The following is a 20,776-nucleotide window of genomic DNA, read 5'->3' on the forward strand; positions in this document are numbered from 1 at the left end:
GGCCCCTTGACCCATTTGACGCCACTAATAGAGCTTAAGAGAAAGTGAGAGGCCGGAGGAATGAGAGAGAGAAAAATACGAAAATATAATAAATCAGCAGCACAAAAATGAGGAGAAAGAAATGTACCAAACTATCTACGTAATAACTCTTAACCAGGTAGAGGGCAAAAAAGTCTACTAGTCATAAACTAGAGGGTTCTTCGACAATTTATTTAGGTCGATGTTTTGGGGAAATAAGAATATTTCTCGGGGAAGAAAGTTTTGGGTGGAAACAAAATATTTTTGTTTCGTCCAAACAGTACCCGCTTTTTATGTTTTTATTTGGGAGATTTTGTCATTGATCCCTATTTTTTATATCGATATTAGGAATACACCCTTATTTTTTTTAAACTTTTGATTTACACTCCCACGTGGACGAAAAACGTTAACTTCTAGTTAAATGTCAGTTGTGTGAATGACAAATGTGAATCCGGACAAAAAGGCCTTCATGTGTGATTTTGACATTGACCCCCACTTTTATATTGATATTAGGACTACACCCCCATTTTTAAAAACTTTTGATTTATACCCCAACGTGAGCTAAAAACGTTAACTTCGAAGTAAATGTCAGTCGTGGGAATCACACATGTGAATCAGAACAAAATACCCTTGTGTACATTTAGTTTCCATCTCAAATACCTTCTTCTCATTTCTTCCATTGATCAACTTCATCAACCACATACAACTATTCACTTCGTCGACTGCCACCAGCATCGTCATCGTCTTCGTCTTATCCGACCTATGCAACCATCGCCGCAATCTTAATCTTCACAAATTGCTTGAACTAATCTTTTTGATAATGAATCTTATAATCTTCATCATCTCCAAGTCCATCATTATCGGCACTACCCAGACAATGATTTTGTGAAAAGAGGTGTCAACAACTTATACATCATAAAATGGAGTCATCTCATTTCAAAAACACGGATCGAAGTATCAACAACTTATACATCCAAAAATGGAGTCGCCTCTTTTCATAACACATGAACCAGAATGAGCTTGTCTTAGAATCATGGCGATCTTCGGCTATTGTCACCACCACCACTGTCATCTTCTTAATCAACTCTCAAATTTGTTTTCTTATATGAGCTGATCTCTAACTCAATTAGCTCTAATCAATCATAGAAGACATACAAATTTGATCACTGACAAAAACCCTAAGGTTGATGATGGTTGTGATGGTGGCTTGTGAAAATAAAGATTGTGGTGGATGTGTAGGGGTGTGGTGGCAAACTAAAAAACAAGTTACCAAATGCACTTTAAAGTCGCCAACCGGAAATGGCAGGCGATGAACGACTCTATCTCTCTCTCTCTCTAAGTTCTGGCGAAGGGAATGTTCCCTTCGCCGGAACCATGAAAGAAACAAAAAAAATAGAAATAAAGGAAAGATTATTATTCAGACCATCATTTCAAATCAATCACTAAACTACGTTATTGGACAAAAGGTGGAGTTCTTCGTAATGTTCCGATAGGTGGTGGTTGTCGAAAATCAAAGAAATCGAAACAAAAAGCGAATTATGATCTTGTTGATGAAAGGGTAATTCTGAAGATGGCGTATTTCTAGAATATGAAAGTTTTAGTAGTTTGATGACGATGAATGGTTCAGAAATTCCAAACAGAATTAATTCAGATTATCAAGGATTATGTGATTTTCAAGGATCAGTAATTGATTCTGATGTTGTCGATTTTGTTATTATTGATTAATTGATCTTCTTAGAAGAATTTTGATGTTGGTGGTATTATGATATGCGGCTTTACCAAGGATGATTAATCTACTACAACAATGACAGTTGAGAGGAATGTAAATTAGTATTTTCTTTATTATTTGTATTTTGTTGACCTTTAGGGTCCTTTCATCCGTGATCTTTATGATAGGGTCATTTTATCGAGTCGGTGTCTAGTCTCATTTCTTTCTCTTCATAAGGCACTTTGCATTTAAAGGTATGTAACTCTCATGAAGTTTTCAGATGAGCAGGGCCGGCCCTGGGCCCAAAGCAGGCAAAGCCTCGCTTTGGGCCACCACACAATAGGGGCCACATTTCAATAAAAAATTTTAAAAGCATCCCCAGATCTTATAACATGTTAGATAGAATTTGAGGGCCCTCAAAATTCTTAAAACAACTAATGGGCCACATTTTAAAACACAACTCAAGACCAAATTTTTTAAAACATAAACCTTACCTAGGCTGCCCATCCCCAAAATCTTTTTCCCTCCCTTTCCATTACTTCCCAAATTAATCACAACCCCTAAATTACAACAACCCACCACCGTCCACTTCAAGTCTCAACAATCAACAGTAACTCCACTCCACCACGAGTTTCCAAGAATCCTACATTCCCACTTTGGCACTTCATTGTTCAAATTTTTAATTTCAACAAGACAACAAGGCATTAAGGCAACCACCATAACACCATTCCACCAACTGATTTGGGGTTTGGACAAAATCACCAAGATATCAAGGTAATCTTTACTCTCTCTCTCTTACTAAATAACTAAGTAACTAACTTATTAATGATTTTTATCATTATAATATTATATAATAAGGTTGTTTGACTATTTCTCTTTCTCTAATCATCTAACTAATCTATAAAACTATTAGTCTATTATTGATTTTATTATTATTATAAATTTCTTCATCATTAGGATTATTAAATTTCTAGATTTTGTGGTATCTCTTAGTTTTAATCTCTTAGATTTCTAAATTATTAATATTACAAGTTTTTTACCAAAATCTAGCTAGCTTTTCTAACCGATTCACATATTGACTATTGTTCTTATTATGCTTGCAATTATCATGTGATTAAATTTTTTTTTATTGATTTTTAGAGATAGTTGGAGATTCCGTTGTGCCTCCTAACAAAGTTCGAAAGCACGCATGCGGGGGTCTGAAAAGAAAAAAAGAAGAGAAGAGATGAAGAACTAGTTCAATCCCGAGTCGGTGCTCTCGATAGATTTATTAGACACAATAGAGACATAAACGATGAAAGTGCGGAAGATGGCTCCCATCACCGTTGCATCTGCCGAAAGAAGTTTCTCAAAATTGAAGTTGATCAAATCTTATAACCGATCTACTATGTTACAAGAAAGATTAAATGGGTTAACTATCTTGTCAATTGAGAGACAAATGACTGAAAATCTCGATTACTTGATAATTATTAGTGATTTTGCATCTAAAAATGTAAGAATAACGAAATTTCAATGAATGTAATTATCAATATCTTTTTTTGAATATAAATATAATGAAAATATGTATGTACATGTAATTTTTTTTTCTCATATAATTATGATTTGCGTATAGAATAGGGGCCACATTTTTCGGTTCTCGCTTCGGGCCACCAAAAAGTTAGGACCGGCCCTGCAGATGAGAGAAGTAATTATGATTATCCATGTAACATTGAGATTTTAATCGCTTATAAATGAAGTTTGTTTGGCTTGGTTTCAAAAAAAAAAAATATGCTGACATCAAAAGAAGCTCTCGCAAAATCCCCCGTTTTTTTCCCCTCGTCCTCTACACCATTCTCTTCTCCATGTATTTTCCCGCATTTCTGACTAGAAATTTCCAAAACTATCATCTTCTCCACTCTCTTCCTTCTCTGAAGCACTTCACACACACACTCTCTCTCTCTCTCTCTCATCACTTTCTCTCTGTAAAACTTCTATTCTTTTTTACTAGTTAACAATGACTTCAGAAGAAACTTCAAATGAACTACTTTTCTTCCCGGCAAAATAGGTTTTTTCTGATTGTCTCGTGACTTCGTTTCTCCGTTCATCCTACGTGAGATTCTTCTAGTGTTCTTCAATTCCTGTAAGTTCTCTTTTGATATAGAACTGATTTCTTGTGGCTAGGTTTCTGGATATTTTTTTTCTCAGTTTCTCTGTTTTACGATCTTCATTTGTTCTTCGATTTTTTTTTAAATCGTCAATGATTATATACTAAAACCTGTGTTCTTTGTTTAATCTCTTTATTCTCTAAGATTCAGCTCTTATTTTCAGATTTAGATTTGATTCGCTTAATTTCTTCTCCTCTTAATGAATTTCTGATGTTTCAATTTCTTAATCAATCTTCACGATTTTCACATTTGATCAATCCAGATGCTTCATATCAAAACTTCAATTCATGAAAAATCTCGATTTCATACTTGTCTGCGGTTGAAACTTACGATCTCAGAATCAGATTCTCAAATTTGGTATTGAGAATCAAAAATAGCTTCCATTTTTAGTCTCTATTTCTTCTTCTTTTTGAACTTTTCTTTTTAGCTCTTATTAGGTTATAAAATTAGTTTCTTCAAATTTTCTATCTATATCAAACTTTAAACTCAAAAGTCTGTAAAGATTCTGAGCTTTTCTTACCTTTTTCCTTCTTCTTCTTCTTCAATCATTTCTTCTCTGTAAAGAAAACCTTCAAGCTAGCTTGTAAAGTAAGATTCGTCAAAAATGATTTTTAGCACCTAACCCTATTCCTATCTTCTTTTGTTTGAAAAAAAAACACCCTATATCTTTCTAATTAACATTTTTTAGTACCTTCTTCAACTTGTTAGTTTTTAAATACTAATATTAGATCTCATGAAAGTCTATTAAACAATAATTTAACATTAAAAAGAGTCATAATCATTGTGACTCTTATAACAGTTTTGTGTTTCATTAGTATAATATATAATGTCATATGAAAAACGAATCTTCGGAAAAACATTTGATGCTTATATTACGAATATAACTTGTTTTGTGTGGTGTTAATTCCAGAGAGGTCTTCCAGCAGTTAGTTTTAATTTTGGAACAATGAGAAAAGAGTACTCCATTAAGAACTACAAGGTAAGATAATCTTTTACTACTAAATTTACTTGTTGTTGTTTACTTGGTTGATTTTGTTAGATTGAAAATTTACTAGGTTAGGAAATTTTGCAGTCTTCGTGGCCGAAAGTTGTAGTGAGGAAATGGTTGAACATGAAGAGTAGAAGCGATGAGTTTCATTCGGATTGCGAGATTAGAGGTAATATTTTCTTATCCAGAACAAATCTATTGTAGTTGACAGTTTAGACCCGGGTTTTGTTTCCATTAGTATTTGAGTTACCGGCTCTTAAAACCAATCTCACCTTCCTCAGAAAATAAGAACGCGATTTTTTGTTATCGTTGCTTACAAAATGTGTCCAATTGTTAATGGCAAGACCCGGTCTCTTAAGACGAGAGGAAAGAGTATTTTGTCGCAATCAAGAAGTGATCAAATCTTAATGGTAAGATGTGCTTGATTTTGTTGAATTTGTAGAAATATTGGGTAGCAAGGGAAGGAAGAATTGCTCATATGAGGACGGATACGTTTTCTTAACAAGAGATTTAACAGGTAAGAGAAAAGGAGGAGTTCGGCGTTAGGTGGCCAACACCCTAATAATTCAGCCTTGCACCGTTTAATTCGCGAAGGCTGGATGACAAATGGTTTTGGTCACCTAACAAGCAAGTGGGCATAGAAACTTACATGGAAATACTATCATATATCACTATTTTATCCCTAATTCTCCGACTAACAAACTTATCTCAAGCAAACAACTAGAAAAATGGCTGATGGAAGCTCCTGACAGCTTGAAAAGGCCAAGATTTGAACCGGAGGCCCCAGTTGTTGCTGACTCTGTGAACTTAAGGTATCTCAGACAATTTACTAGTCAAGTCTTTGGTTAAAAATGTGACTTTTCTATTTCCAATTTCCATTATTCTTCAGAAACAATGAATCTGTGCGTAATCATTCTGTACCGGTTGACATACTTGCCATCTTAAGTTGACAAATCCTTCCTACTTACTATAAGTTTTTTTTTTCTTGACCACTAAATACTTTGATAGTTAAGTATATGGTAATTTTGCATTCGCATTTGGTGCTATAGTTGAATTTTTTCTTTTTTTTTGTGGTTTATTTGATTGTAGGATGTTCGTGGGGACATGGAATGTAGGAGGAAAGTCTCCACATGAAGGCTTGGACTTGAAGGATTGGTTACTTACTCCTGCTCCTCCTGATATTTACGTCCTCGGGTAATTTCTCTCCCCTCTTCATAAAAACAGTTCTCAGTCAAAGAGTGAGTTAGATCATTACATATCAAATAATTTAAAAATAGGAGAGTTTGAGTAGTTTATCGATTAATCGAGAATACTAAGTCACTTTAAATTGTACGTAAATCAGGTTTCAGGAAATTGTCCCATTGAACGCAGGAAATGTATTAGGCGCAGAGGACTCTGGCCCAGCCTCTAAGTGGCTTTCTCTTATACGCCTAACTTTAAATGACACTGAGAAGGATACTGAATTGTCTTCAAATAAAAGCAATACTATGACATCTAAATGGAGACAATCTCCATCTCAAACTGAAGAGCAGAAGAAACTGTTGAAACCCATAGTTAGCTTCTCTGATTTGCTCTCGTTAGAGGATGAATTAAATAAAGAGGATCTCGAACGAAACTCAATTTCAAGTTGCAGCTCGGGGATTGAAGACGAACTATCTAATCCACCTTGTTTTTTGAAAACTCATAGAAGTTTGAAGAGTAGTCGTTATTGTCTGGCTGCAAGTAAGCAAATGGTTGGCATATTCTTATGTGTGTGGGTTCGAACTGATTTACACAGGCACGTAAGCAACTTAAAGGTCTCCAGTGTCGGAACAGGCGTTATGGGTTATCTCGGAAATAAGGTTAGACATAATGGGTTATATAAGATTGAATGAAAATACATATTTTCTTAAACCGAGAAATAACTCAAGAAAAATTTCAGGGCTCAGTTTCGATTAGTATGACACTGCATCAAACAACATTTTGCTTCGTGTCCACCCACTTAGCCTCTGGTGAAAAAGAAGGTGATGAGATTCGTAGAAATTCTGATGTAACGGAAATACTAAGGAAAACAAAGTTTACTCAACCTAAAGATAGAGTATCTGGACAAGCATATTCCCCTGGTAACATCTTAGAACATGAGTAAGTCTACGACAATATCGTTTTATCTTATTTACTTGATAGTTTAATGGAGGATAGCATATATCTGAATTAGTTTTTATTCCATTTGAAGTAATATAATTTGGCTTGGGGATTTAAACTATCGATTGTCATCGAACTGTGGTGACACAGTTGAGCTTCTAAAGAAGAGAGATTGGCGCGCACTTCTGGAGAAAGACCAGGTGATTAAAAACAAAATGATTGATCTATTTTTCGACCTTTTTCTTTGGTGTCATACTCTTGAATGTCGAAGCATTTTAAATGAATTGTTTGGCAGCTCATGATAGAGCAAAGAGCAGGCCGAGTATTTAAAGGATGGGAAGAAGGGAAAATATGTTTCGCCCCTACATACAAATACCTCGCCAATTCCGATAATTACGTCGCCCAAACATCTAACTCGAAAGAGAAGAGAAGAACACCTGCTTGGTAAAAGCTCTACTTCTTTGAGTTCTAACAAAATAAAAAACACGAGTTGGATCTTGAATCTAAATTTTATATATTTATTCCGATTAGAGATTAATAGGCAATTTGAGTTCGGAATGCAGGTGTGACAGAATACTATGGAAAGGCAGTGGATTAAAGCAACTGTCATATGTAAGAGGGGAGTCAAGATTCTCAGATCACAGGCCTGTCTACTCAGTATTCGTCGTATGTCCCGATGCTGTTAATAGACACAAAATCCATAAATCCACTACCACCACCACCAATACCAACACCAACTCTATATCATCTGCAACAACAAAATCATGCTTGGCGAAAATCCAAGCAGAAGAACTACTGTTACCAACCAGGACACAAGGACTTCCATAGAAACAGCTCCTTGTTCTATATTATTCATTGAACTTCAAGTTATGGTGATGATGGCCTAAAATGTGAAAAGCAAATTTATATCATTTTGTTTTTGCAGAAGGAAAGGCGTGATTGTTACTCCATGTATAAGCATGGGGATGCTCTGATATATGGTCTGGTTAGGGGTAGAATTGTAAATTTTGTCAATGCAACTATAAAATGTGATGAAATGGTGGTGGAAGGTGGGTGGAGGAAGTGATGAGTGGTGTAATAGAGGGAAGATATTCTGATTGTAAGGCTGTGTGCATATGAGGAAACAAGTTTGTATTTAGACAGACTCGAGCGTGCTTCAGTATGAGATCTGTCACTCACCTTGTTTACCTTTTAGATTCTTACAGTTTGGGTTCCACATTTTGTTGCTAATAATTTCGCATATGTTCATATTCATCTGCAAACAGGATATTTCGTTTTTCGATGAAACACATGTTCGAGATGTTTTATCAGGAATCTGCTTTAGTAGTTAGTTACATAGAACAGCTTTGGAGTGGTAAGAAGTTTAGTCTTCCACCCTCGAGGTCAAGGGTTCGAAGAACGCTGAGAATTAAAAAACAATTACATAGAAAAGCTGTCCGGTTGAATGCTATAGACATTAGGGCACTCTTGACCAATATTGCTATGGACCTAGGGTGATAGGTGCAGCAATGTTGATAGATTTATCATCTTGACCAATATTGCTATGGACCTAGGGTGATAGGTGCAGCAATGTTGATAGATTTATCAAAATAACCGTTACGGTTATTTTACTATTTCTCTGACTATACATGAGATGAATGAAACTAGATCATCTCTTTGCTCGACTTTTTTTCGAACTGTTTGAGTTAATTCAGCTGTCCATTTGAACAGTTTAGAGAGAAAAAATGCACATCCCATTATCATCTATCCACCATCACTGCGTAGTCTGGGTTGAATGACAGATAATCTCTCAAATTTCTATTCTAAGAACTGGGAATAGGAACAAAAGCACTCATCTTATAATCTAATTCAGGTATCAAGAAGTTCTGAATGTTGATGAACTAGGCACAGTAACTATTAGGTTTAATAAAGAACTGAAAATAAAACAAACATAACTGTTCAGTGAGAACTCAGAAGAAGAAAAATGGAGATAACCACCACTATTCTACATTAAAAGATTAGCAACAATATTAGGCTGTACCGTGTGCATGTCTTCGCCATATAAATTCAAGTGATATATATATAGAGAGAGAGAATGAGAGAGAGAGACCACTCCAGGCTTCAACACACCATAACACCCAGTAATCGAAAAGAATGATAAAGCCAACGAAAAAGAAAGAGAAAAAAGAAAACGAAAAAATACAAACACCCGGCCCACATTGAAGACAATTGCTGTTTTGATTTTAAATGAGTATCCAGCCCTCTGCACATCGGAAAATCCTTGAGTTTCTATTTCCGACCAAATTATAGTCTGTTTAAGAACCACAGCAAGCCGATTTTGTGGCAGCTTGGCCATCTCCTCCTGACTGGTCTGCTTGGTTAATCTTAATCGTCTGAGGCTGCAATCATCCAACCAAAGAACCTTAAACTTGGAACCCAACTTAAGATTAAAAGAGGATTAGTCAAATAAAACTTAAACAAGAGTCTAGGAATTAAGTGTTCTGAATTATTCCACCGAACGATAGGTTTTGAGTGTGGAAAAAATATTAAACGATGATGATTTCATACCTCGACCTTTGTGTCTGTTTCAGAGAGCCTTTGTTTAATATCCCTTGCTATCGAAAAGAAAACCTGCTCCACATTTAGATTTGTTTTTGCACTCTGCAATAAGAAAATTGTCAGTAAATAAAGGGAAGGTATAAAAAACAAGGGATTTCGCAAAACGGAGATTTTTTTCTTACAGTTTCGAAGAACTTGATCCCATATTCATCAGCAAGAGCTTGACCCTTGGAGGTCGGAACCGCCTACAAAGAAGAATTTACGACCCAATATATTATTGGAAATCATGAAAGCAATCTAATAGGGAAATAACAGAAGAAGGAAGAATGTAGAAATATAACTTCTTTCGAATAGTGAGAATGAAATTTGTTGTATTCCACAAATTACTACCACAAAACAGAAATTTCTTATTTTGTAGACGACATTGACCAAATTCTCTTTTACCACCTTTTCCTAAGCCAAATCGCGGATAACAATATTATGAACTTTGGCAGTAAACACACGGAAATAAAACAAATATGAAAATGCAATCTCCCAGAATAGATCCAGAGAATAAAGGTTTCTCACCCTCTTGCTTTCATCCATGTCAGCCTTGTTCCCTACAAGTATCTTGTTGACATTGTCAGAAGCATGCGCTTCAATGTTTCTGATCCAGTTTCTGATGTCTGTTAACATAAAATGAACCACTAATGAATTTAACGGAAACATAAACATATGAGAATTTTTATTTTACACAATGTGAATATAAATCATTGTGCCAAGGAGGCTTATAGTGAATTCACGAAAAAAAAAAAAATTAAGCTATCCAACTTCGAATGTCATTGTGAAAAGAGGGTAGAGAAGGTACTGTTAAAAGATGATTCATCAGTAACATCGTACACCAGCAAAATTCCCATGGCTCCACGGTAATAAGCTGCAAAGAAAAAAAATCCATAAGTGAAGTTCCAAAGCATCCATAATACCTTATAAAGCGAAGGAGGCTCGGCATGACAATTTATTTTATGTTATTTACCTGTAAATCCTCAAACTTAGGTGGTGTGAATTGGGATTACTTCTAAACAAGGTAATCAGTCTTTACTCTTTTGTTGTTTGAAAGAAACATATGTTCTGTGTGCAGTGATGTGCATGTGAAGAATGCACATGCCAAAGAAGCATAACACAAATAAAATAGACCCTGGGAGCAGGTAACTGTAATATATTACATGAGAGACTATGTCCAATAGATTGACATAATCAATTGAGATAAGCATTTATGACGATGCAAAATAACACGAAAACTGAAAGAATGGGGCCCCCGTTTTGAGACCATTCACAAAATGCATTTCAAGAATGGGTGAAATTGTGATCTCACACTGTCGAACACTTCATGTTCGAGAAAGAAGAGACCAACTACTATTTGATACTATACCGAAGTGTTCCCAACTATTATAGAGAAACTCAAATCACAAAAGTAGTAGATATCTACCTGTTGTGATAGTTCTAAACCGTTCCTGGCCAGCAGTATCCCATATTTGTAATTTGATACGCTTGCCATCAAGCTCAATTGTCCTTATCTTAAAATCAATACTGTAGAGCAAGAAATAGTAAATGACCTTGTATGCAATTGAATCAGTTACAAACACTAATGTACTTCAAAGCAGGCTTCGTAATATTATAAAGCACAAACCCGATGGTTGTAATAAAACTGGTTGTGAACGATCCATCCGAAAATCGTAAAAGAAGGCAACTCTTACCCACCCCTGCAAAAGTCATAAAAGGAAAACTTAACTAAATATCTGAAAATGTCAAAGTCCACAGCATAGAAGGGTGAATATCCTCTTCCTATACACGATGGCCAGATATGTAATTGCACAGACTTCAGGGGAGCTGATAAAACATATGGATAAGAAAGAATTCCATGAGTACTAACACTGCTCAAGATGCGTCTGGAAGAAAAGATTTCTACTTACTTTACTTCATAGATGAAGTTGGCCATGTTAAGAGACAAAGACAACTAATTTACAGGTCTACGCATGCAAGATATAAATCTGAACAGTAGTAGCCCAGAGAAAGAGAGGGAGAGTGTGATTACTTTATATTTACATGTGTAAGAGAAACTAAGCTAGATTTTGAAAATAAATAGCGCCTAAGCAAGGGTTTTACCTTCTCAGTCTCGACGGATAAGAACTGAGATAGTCGTGAGTTGTGAGAACAAGAGAGAAAACTTCGATCCTACCCTATTTATCCACTAATTGAAGGCTACACTGAAAATGAAGCATGCCTTGAACAATATAACTATCAACAGAATTTTGTTATCCTCTTCTTGCTTGGTTTCTCTAATTCTTACTTGGTTTCTCAACCGTTATCCTCTTTTTTGTTATGCCGTGTTTCCTCTTGGTCGTTTTCTTTCATTTATGCAAGTTAATTTCTTCTAGGTTTTTCGTCTTCGGCTTTGAGCTACCCACGTAAGCGTGAGCACCTAACCAACCAACCAATCGGCAAAATTATGCCCAAACAAGAGAAAATATCTTCATTTTCAAAAAAGAAAGAAAATTTCTTCTAAAGAGATAAATCTACCCTTTAATTCCTTCGTTATATTTCATTTATAAACACAATCTACATAACTAGATCATCTCTCTATTCAGATCTCTTTTTCCAATCAGAAGAAGAAGAAGAAAAACCCACAAAATTTCGGCTTGAACTAATCATTTAACTAAACGATTCCTTTAATATCTAAGCAGTTCATGATTATAAACATAAAATATCAGGTCAAAAACTACCGAAATCTTCAACCAGATTTGAAGTTCCTAAATGTGAGTTTAGATCTAACTTACAGAATAATAAAAAAATCCAGATCACACAATAAATCAAATGGATCCAAAGAATAACAAATCTTACCGCTGTCGCCGATTAGAAGAAGCTTAACGAGGAAATCATAATCAGCTCTAGCCCTAGCAGGTGGAGCGGCCATGGAACAAGAAGAATAATATGATGAAAAGGATTTGCCTGTAATCAGAGGTGGAGAAATCAATGAAACTGAAAACGAAAGATTGAAAGTGAGATAGAAGATACCAAATTAGAGAGAAAGTAGAGAGAGAGAAAATTACCTAAAATGGAAACTTGGATTCAGTTAGAGGATTGAAGTTCCGATCTAGACAGAGCCAATTACTCGCTCCTTTTTTTCTCTTGACGGAGCGCCGGTAACTACCAGCGTAAGATAGAAAGAATCGGTCGTTGGGTAAAAACTGTGGTACAACTAGGAGGAGAGAGAGAGAGAGAGAGAGAGAGAGAGATCTTAATATATACACCAAACTCCCGCTGTTGCTTCGCGGGGTATCCGTTATTAAACAAGTTTCGATGTAAGTAAATCTGAGCCGTTGAAAACTTATTACATCTTTGGTGTTGAGACAATTGAAAAGTACACCAAAGCATGTTAATTTTGACAGTTTTGAGACATAAACATTGGGGAATAGAGACTTAGGTGCTGTTTGTTTTTTTTTATTTTCAGATCTGAAATCTGAATTGGATGCAAATTCAGATTTCAGATGTTTGTTTTTTTTATTTGGTAAGATCTGAAATTTAGCTGAATTTTTTTGATATCTGAAATAGCTGAAAAAAGATCCACAAATTTCAGACTTAAAAACAAGTCTGAATTGGGAGTCCAACATCTGAAAAAGTCTAAATGACAATAATACCCTTACAATATCTAAGAAATAACATCTCTATCTTCTTCTTAATTTTCACTGTTAACCTCAAACACATCACCGTCGACCACTGCCGACCACCGCACACCACTGCCGACCACCGCCGACCATCACATTCTCTCCCTTTTTCTCATACATCACAAATGATAAAAATAGAACCCTAGAAATCGGCAATAAAATGAAACCATGATGATAGATCTGGGATCTTTGCTACTGCTCCCATGGGTTGAGTCCAACTCTGACCTTGAAATCTAATAACAGATCGAGATTTTACAAGATAATCCATTGGACCCACTTCTTCAAGATGGTTTTTTCTTCCTGTTGTTGTTGATGATTAGAGAAGAGCTTTGGGGAAGAATAATGGAGGTTTCTTCTGCACCTACAGAATGTTCTGTAGATTTGAAGAGATGGGTCCTTTAATTGCTGCATATTTCTCTGATTTGGCAGGAAATTTCTTTATGGTTTTCTGAAGAGATGGACTTTCAGATTGGTTTGGAGAGAGGTTGAAGAGATGGACTTTCAGATTCTAGGGTTTGGTTTGGAGAGGTTGAAGAGTTTAGGGTTTGTTTTGGGTTTAATGGGATTGGTTATATAGGAGAGAGAGAGAGAGAGAGAGAGAAAAGAGGGGTGCCCAGAAAATTTTATTTACCCATTTGTATAGATAAGGGCATAAATGTCAATGTTCAAATTCAGATCTAATAATTCAGATACAGAAAACAAACATCTATCTTTTATTCAGATTCGGCTAATTCAGATTCAGCTAATTCAGTTCAGCAAACTCAGATTCAGCGAATTCAGATTCAGACACAAAAAAAAAAAACAAACAGCACCTTAGTCAACAGTTTCTGAACTAGAAGATTTTCATGTGTTGAAGATCCTAACATCTAATATAACTATCCTATGAACAGAAGAAACCACAAAAACTTAATGTCCAGTCATCACTATCATCAAAGTCGTTCCGAACGAACTGCTTGCATGAAACAATCTTGCTAACGAGGTGTTCTATCTTGAGACTTGGTGCAATGAGTTAGGGTTTTCAAAGTAGAAAAGAAAAAGGAAGTAAAATAAGAAGACTATATGACTTGGGTTCTCGTACCCTACAGGGCCGTGTGGTGGGGGGTGCGGGCCGTGCGCCCGCACAGGGCCCTGATGGGCCTAGAAGGTTACCCTAAATAGGTCTACACCCGCAAGTGCACGGGTGTCAAGTTGTAATAAATTCCGGTAAGACCGGTTCGTTCCTCAGAGACTAAGTGAAACCTATTCTAAGACTTGGAAGTAAGACGGTTTTTCAATGATTTGGTTTTGGTTTTGAAATGAATAAAATGTTAAAATAAAATGACGGAAATAAAATACAAATGATACAAGGAACTCAAATGGGGGGAGACGACCTAGGGTTTTTGGAATCCACCGAATAACTCACTTTTAAACATACGAAATCAACTGACTAACTCTCTCGTTTTATAACTCAGAATTTCGGATAATGAACTATCCTAATTCCGGGAGATGTTTTCGATAAAATCGGTTTTTAACTCATGAAATTGTAGTTGTCTTATTTAAAAGATGAATTTCTAAACTACTATCTATCAATCAATAAGCATGAACCGTCAAAGGATTTAACCTAAGCACGATACATCAAACCTAAAAGCATAGATAGTGAAAAGATAATCTACTTGATAAATTAAAACAATTTAAACATTAAATCACATTAAAAGAATTAACCAAATAACTTATGTTCTAAAGATCGAATATTTGGTTTCATCATCAACCCTAGACAGAGAATTAGTTAATCATAATACGATATTGAAATAGACATAAAGAATAAAAGAGAATGGAAGAAAACTTATAAACTTTCTCACTGATTTTCCTTGTCGCAGCCAAACATGCCCTAAGGGAGCAGTTTTCTCATCTTCCCGGAAGTATTTTCTCTCTAGGAAAATTATTTTCTCACCTTCTCCAATTCTCTTTCTCTCTCTAACTTTCTGATTTTCTCTCTCTTTCTTCTATACTCTCTCTGTTTAATTATAACTCTCTTCTATTTAAATCAAACCAGAGAATCAAAATAAACAATTTGAAGAGGAATATCATATAAGATAAAAAAATTGAAAATAAAAACAATTTCTTTCTCTCTACAAAATTCTCTTTCTCTCTCTCTCTCTGTCCCTCTATGTTTCTCTGTTTCTCTCACTAAAACAAAAGAAAACAGATGAAGAAGATGATGGTTTTGATTCCTGTTTCAATTCCCAACCGAGGTGAGTTCTCTGTTCATCTCACTCTCTCTCTAATCTCTTATTCCAGCCCGAGAGTGGATCCCCCCAAAACCGAGATACCATTAACTTAGTTATTTCTCTGTTTTATATCAACCAAACCAGTCGATCTCTCTCTCTACATTCTAAACATCCAGCCGAATCTTTCTCTCACTAAAGCTCTCGGCTCTTTCCTTCTTTCTATTAAATTATTTCCTTTCTTCTCTCTTCTTTCCTTTCTTCTCTCTTCTTTCCTTTTCTCTCTCGGTTATAAGAGAAACTTTCTCTGTTTTGAAAAATCTCGATTTGAAGAAGAACAACTCTCGGTTCTAATAAAAGGAAGAAGATGACGATGACGTCAGCTGACGTCATCGAGTCGGGTTGGGCTGTCCGGGTCACGAGTATAGCTTGGTGTACCTCTGGACGTGACAGAAAGTAGCCCACTTTGTTTCTTGTCCCTCTGATTACTTTGCTCGATGCGCACCACGTGTCCTTCTTGACTCTTGTTCCACCAAATTTGACCCGAACTTTGACTAGCTCTATCTTACTCATCCGGACTCCGATTTGACTTCCGTTTTCGCCTACGGGTTCGTCTTGGACTCTACTTTCCATCCGAGCACTAATACTGATCATGAAATCAGAATCACAGAATGACCAAAATACCCCTAATCTGCATTTCTCCGACTTTTATCCGTTTTGCACACATAACTCTGAAAAAGGTACCTGAGTAAGGAAACACAAGCAAAACATCAGAGTAACAGCTCGAATTAGACTAACTAGTCTAAATTAAGATATTCAGATGAGGCATTTTCATGACTCATCAAACATCCCCAAACTTAGATTTTGCTAGTCCTCGAGCAAAAATAGAAAAATAAAACTAAACCCACCTTCACCACTTTCGTAGGGAATCACGATTGCACTTAGCACGTGCAACAAGCCGTTAAACCTCTAGGTTACCCAAGAGGACGAGTTTTGTCTCGTGAGGGTTTGCAGTGAATATACCCACAAAATTCAAATATCTCAAAATTCCAAAAGGGTTAAGTATGACATGAACTAAAAATGTTTATCCGGTAGATTTTCGAAAGTTAATAGAAATGAAATCCAAATCGACCAAACCATACAAATGCAAAAAAAATCTCTTCACTAGTAATCAAGACTCGAAGTGCACGTGACCAGCCAATATGAGTATCATTTCGGTTCTGAAAAGACAAGACCTTGATTACTGTCTCGATACATTTCGCCTCGACTACTGCCTCACGGTCATACACTCAAAAATTAAAGTCACTCAGAAATGGCTCACTCAATGTGCGAGTATGAGTATGAGAAAAAACTCAACACATTACAAAAGATGGACTAAATTTCTTTATGAACGACTGATCTCATAAAAAGGAAACAACCACTAATATGGAATGGGGAAGCTAACCTACTCTTCTCATCTGATCTACTATCTAACAGTGTTTCCTAAAGGTCAATAGAAACTAGTGATAATGTGAACCAGAACTCCTGAGAACTTGACGTCTTCAAATCTTCAAGAATTTCTTCGAAGGATAAACACTTAAACTAAACAAACATTTTTTCTTTGATTTTTCTATTTCTTTTCTCTTTTTTTTTTTTTTTTTTTTTTTTTTTTTTTTTTTTTTTTTTTATACGACTCATAATACAAATACTACTTTCTTCACATTATTCTTTCCTTGGTAATATTCTCTTCTTTTTGCTTCATGCCTTATTCTCAGGGTTCTAAATGATGGGTGAGGTTCCTATCTTCCTCTAGTTAACACTGTTTTCAAGTTTCTCAGACTACAAGAGAAAGGTTTGCTTCCTGATGACATCCCTAGTGGTTGTAAAATTTGAACTCAAGAGATCAAATGAGTTCTTCTTTCAATATTGCGAGGTTGAGTAGCTCTTCACTCTACTCGGAATTAGCTCAGAAGAGATCACTCAAAACAACAAGAAAGGCTCAGAATCTCACATAGGTTAAGTCTCCACTAATGATCGATTAAGTTCTCTCAGAAAAGTCTACTCTTCACCTATCTAACACTCACATGGCTAGTGCACAAACAACCTCAAGACTCGATATTCGTGGAAAAACCTTTAGCAAAAGTGTAGTACAACCAACTAGACTCTATGACCATTAACAAGCAAAAACAACTAGACTCACATTTTTAATCCAAAAATTTAAAATTTTGAAAAATTTTGAACCCTTTTGAATTTTTGAAATAAGGACTTAGCAAAAAATTCATTCCCCTATCCCCAAACTTAAACCAAACATTGTCCTCAATGTTCTGAAGACTATGAAAAAAAATAACAGGGTGAAGGGAAAGATATTACCTGATTCCAACGTCCTAACCGTGGGTTGCCTCCCAAAAAGCGCTAAGTTTAACGTCTTCAGCCAGACGAAACAGATGATTCGAACAAATAGAAAGAACTAACCTACTGGATTACAGATATGTGTTTAACTGTAAACCAATATTCGATACATCTGTGGGTCCACCCAAAACACAAAGTTTTCAGTGAACGATAGTCTCACATCTTTGTGAATTGCAGAGAGTGCATGTGAGACTATTAAAGATGAGGGGTAATCCCCAAACTTAGTGGATGCACAGTCCACTAAGTAACTATAAATACTTGGACCAATGACTAGAAAGTCATCAAAAGGATCGACATAACAATGAAGGGCCAATATATCCGTCGAAGGCAGAAAGTCATCTGCAAGCTTAGTGGATAGAATATCCACTATTTCCATAGACGTTCTAGAGGAGACATCTGAAGTGTCCCAAAAGGGATCAACAACCGAGTCTGAGACCATGTGAAAGGTCAAACTAGACTCTAAGGGTAAGGCAATATGCTCGGGGACCAGGTCAAGGTCCATGGTTTCCTTAGGTAAACAGTCTGACAAACTATCTAACATGTCTCTACTGTCATCAATGTCCTCAAATACATCTGGAGTCTCGCAGTCATTCATAATATCATGCCTTCCTAGAATTTCATCTAAGGCTGACTCCTTACAAATCTCAAATGTCGGAAAGTTCAGAATAGTGTCATTCCCAAACTTGCTCATAGCGCCGTCATTCTGGATATCAACGTCTAATACAGTCCTATCATGGTGAGATGACATAGGTGGAGGAAGCAAGACAACAAGGTCATCAGACCTTTCAGGCTCTAGGATATTATCAGTAAATTCATCGACATTTAACTTAGTACTAGGGTTAGACGTATTAACCTCGTCATCGTACCTAGTACCTTCCTGAGTTTGGGGTGGTGAAACCCCTTCCTCGTCGGCGAACAACTGTGACTTAAACATTTTCATCTGTTGAGCCAAGGACTCAGTATCCTGCTGCATTTGAGTCGTAAATTGTGACATAATCTCAATAAGACGACTCTCGGACTCTGATCGAGATCTATCTTCAAGAGTCTCCTCGTAATAAGGCTCACTAGTGTAATTAAATGAAGACTCTTGATAAAAACTCTCACCGTACATATTAGGATCATACCTGTCTCTAAAGTCATTGGTCTCAGAATAGTGTGGACTATAAGGTCTCTCATATATATTTGGCGTCGGACCATATCCATCGCTAATCGGACCATCTCTACACATTTGCTGATAATCTCCTAATGTCATATGAGATCGATCGGGCTCATATGGTCTACTCCACTCACTAATCGGACTGTTTCTAGACATTCGTTTATAATCCTGAAATGTCATACCCGGTCGATTAGGCTCGTCTCTACACATTTGCTGATAATCTCCTAATGTCATATAAGATCGATCAGGCTCATATGGTCTACTCCACTCACTAATCGGACTGTTTCTAGACATTCGTTTATAATCCTGAAATGTCATACCCGGTCGGTTAGGCTCGTCTCTACACATCTGTTGGTACTCTCCTAGGGTCATACCAGTTCGGTTAGGCTCAACTAGCCTATTCCCCTCGTTAAGTCGTTGACAATCTCTTAGAGTCGTACCACGTTGGTTAAGCCAGTCTTTACGCAACTGTTGGTATTCTCTTAAGGTTATATCAGTTCGGTTGATGACGGGTCCCTTTAGATCAAGGTCATCATCATCAACAGGGTACGTCCAACCATTAGAAAAATGCGCCATGATGATCAGGCACGATCACAAGATGGGAATTGACACTTGCAAAAACTTGATTCCTTTCTTTTGGTCCAATTTTTTTTTTTTTTTTTTTTTTTTTTTTTTTTAACACGAAAATCGAGGAAGCACTACTAAGATCTTATAAAAAGTACCCACTAACAGGGGATTCGTGGGTGATTAGAAAAATTACCTCCCGTTCAAGACGGGCGATGACCTTTGATGACGACCCGGGCCACTCTTCCCTTAAGTGTCCGAACCCGAGGCTTCGTTTGATTTTCGGTTACAATTTACAAGCCCTCTAATTTAGGGTCAAAACTTTAATCCAAAATAAAATAAAATTAAGAAAGTCTAAAGTCTCTCTCTCACCAAAAGTAAAATAAAAACATAAATGTAAATTTCTTCTTTTCGACTCCTCCTCCTTGTTTGCGCCTTCTCTTTCGCTCCTTAATGCCCTAAACACCAAAAATAGAGAAGCAAGTCAAAGTGGCCAAAAATAAAAACTTACCAAAAATAAAAACTTTCCAAGATTAGAACAAATTTAAAACTAGTCCCCGGCAGCGGCGCCAAAAACTTGATGGGCCTAGAAGGTTACCCTAAATAGGTCTACACCCGCAAGTGCACGGGTGTCAAGTTGTAATAAATTCCGGTAAGACCGGTTCGTTCCTCAGAGACTAAGTGAAACCTATTCTAAGACTTGGAAGTAAGACGGTTTTTCAATGATTTGGTTTTGGTTTTGAAATGAATAAAATGTTAAAATAAAATGACGGAAATAAAATACAAATGATACAAGGAACTCAAATGGGGGGAGACGACCTAGGGTTTTTGGAATCCACCGAATAACTCACTTTTAAACATACGAAATCAACTGACTAACTCTCTCGTTTTATAACTCAGAATTTCGGATAATGAACTATCCTAATTCCGGGAGATGTTTTCGATAAAATCGGTTTTTAACTCATGAAATTGTAGTTGTCTTATTTAAAAGATGAATTTCTAAACTACTATCTATCAATCAATAAGCATGAACCGTCAAAGGATTTAACCTAAGCACGATACATCAAACCTAAAAGCATAGATAGTGAAAAGATAATCTACTTGATAAATTAAAACAATTTAAACATTAAATCACATTAAAAGAATTAACCAAATAACTTATGTTCTAAAGATCGAATATTTGGTTTCATCATCAACCCTAGACAGAGAATTAGTTAATCATAATACGATATTGAAATAGACATAA

General features: G+C 36.1%; 3 protein-coding genes across 9 annotated transcripts; 1 reads left to right on the forward strand and 2 right to left on the reverse strand.

The window, feature by feature from the left end:
• Positions 1-3,552: 3,552 nt before the first annotated feature.
• On the forward strand, positions 3,553-8,241 carry LOC147550250 (type I inositol polyphosphate 5-phosphatase 8-like). Of its 7 annotated transcripts, none has more exons than XM_086666749.1 (11): positions 3,553-3,845; positions 4,781-4,849; positions 4,943-5,027; positions 5,301-5,375; positions 5,583-5,670; positions 5,948-6,052; positions 6,201-6,699; positions 6,780-6,979; positions 7,071-7,179; positions 7,275-7,423; positions 7,543-8,241. In XM_086666749.1, exons 2-11 carry the CDS (start codon positions 4,817-4,819, stop codon positions 7,805-7,807), a joined length of 1,608 nt encoding a protein of 535 aa, XP_086522875.1. In that variant the 5' UTR covers positions 3,553-3,845; positions 4,781-4,816; the 3' UTR covers positions 7,808-8,241. The 7 variants fall into 7 exon arrangements, with proteins under 7 accessions (XP_086522875.1, XP_086522878.1, XP_086522880.1 ...); XM_086666752.1 differs by having other exon boundaries at positions 7,285-7,423; positions 7,543-8,121; XM_086666754.1 differs by having other exon boundaries at positions 3,577-3,845; positions 6,636-6,699.
• A 693-nt stretch (positions 8,242-8,934) lies between these two features.
• Positions 8,935-12,859, reverse strand: LOC147550251 (ras-related protein RABE1c-like). The gene is made up of 9 exons (XM_086666756.1): positions 12,604-12,859; positions 12,395-12,502; positions 11,184-11,256; positions 10,983-11,083; positions 10,365-10,430; positions 10,085-10,182; positions 9,700-9,762; positions 9,527-9,619; positions 8,935-9,357 (listed from the first exon to the last, which is right to left on the reverse strand). Exons 2-9 carry the CDS (start codon positions 12,465-12,467, stop codon positions 9,274-9,276), a joined length of 651 nt encoding a protein of 216 aa, XP_086522882.1. The 5' UTR covers positions 12,468-12,502; positions 12,604-12,859; the 3' UTR covers positions 8,935-9,273.
• A 4,178-nt stretch (positions 12,860-17,037) lies between these two features.
• LOC147550252 (uncharacterized) lies at positions 17,038-19,925 on the reverse strand. The gene is made up of 2 exons (XM_086665268.1): positions 19,239-19,925; positions 17,038-19,099 (listed from the first exon to the last, which is right to left on the reverse strand). The coding sequence occupies exon 2, from the start codon at positions 19,060-19,062 to the stop codon at positions 17,896-17,898; it is 1,167 nt and encodes a 388-aa protein (XP_086521394.1). The 5' UTR covers positions 19,063-19,099; positions 19,239-19,925; the 3' UTR covers positions 17,038-17,895.
• Positions 19,926-20,776: the final 851 nt, after the last annotated feature.

This window comes from Eschscholzia californica, unplaced genomic scaffold (genome assembly GCF_041429995.1).
Source record: "Eschscholzia californica isolate CP2 unplaced genomic scaffold, dmEscCali1.0.p SCAF_3, whole genome shotgun sequence".
In the NCBI taxonomy this organism is placed as follows: domain Eukaryota; kingdom Viridiplantae; phylum Streptophyta; class Magnoliopsida; order Ranunculales; family Papaveraceae; genus Eschscholzia; species Eschscholzia californica.

Excerpts from the sequence above, each read along its gene's own strand:
- LOC147550252 (XM_086665268.1), bottom strand. The coding sequence starts at position 19,062 with ATGACATTAGGAGATTATCAGCAAATGTGTAGAGATGGTCCGATTAGC.
- LOC147550251 (XM_086666756.1), bottom strand. The coding sequence starts at position 12,467 with ATGGCCGCTCCACCTGCTAGGGCTAGAGCTGATTATGATTTCCTCGTT. Across the intron at positions 10,431-10,982 it reads GTTTAGAACTATCACAACAG|CTTATTACCGTGGAGCCATG; the intron begins GTAGATATCTAC and ends TTTTCTTTGCAG. Across the intron at positions 10,183-10,364 it reads TGATGAATCATCTTTTAACA|ACATCAGAAACTGGATCAGA; the intron begins GTACCTTCTCTA and ends TTATGTTAACAG.
- LOC147550250 (XM_086666749.1), top strand. The coding sequence starts at position 4,817 with ATGAGAAAAGAGTACTCCATTAAGAACTACAAG. Across the intron at positions 6,700-6,779 it reads TGGGTTATCTCGGAAATAAG|GGCTCAGTTTCGATTAGTAT; the intron begins GTTAGACATAAT and ends GAAAAATTTCAG. Across the intron at positions 6,980-7,070 it reads GGTAACATCTTAGAACATGA|TAATATAATTTGGCTTGGGG; the intron begins GTAAGTCTACGA and ends TTCCATTTGAAG.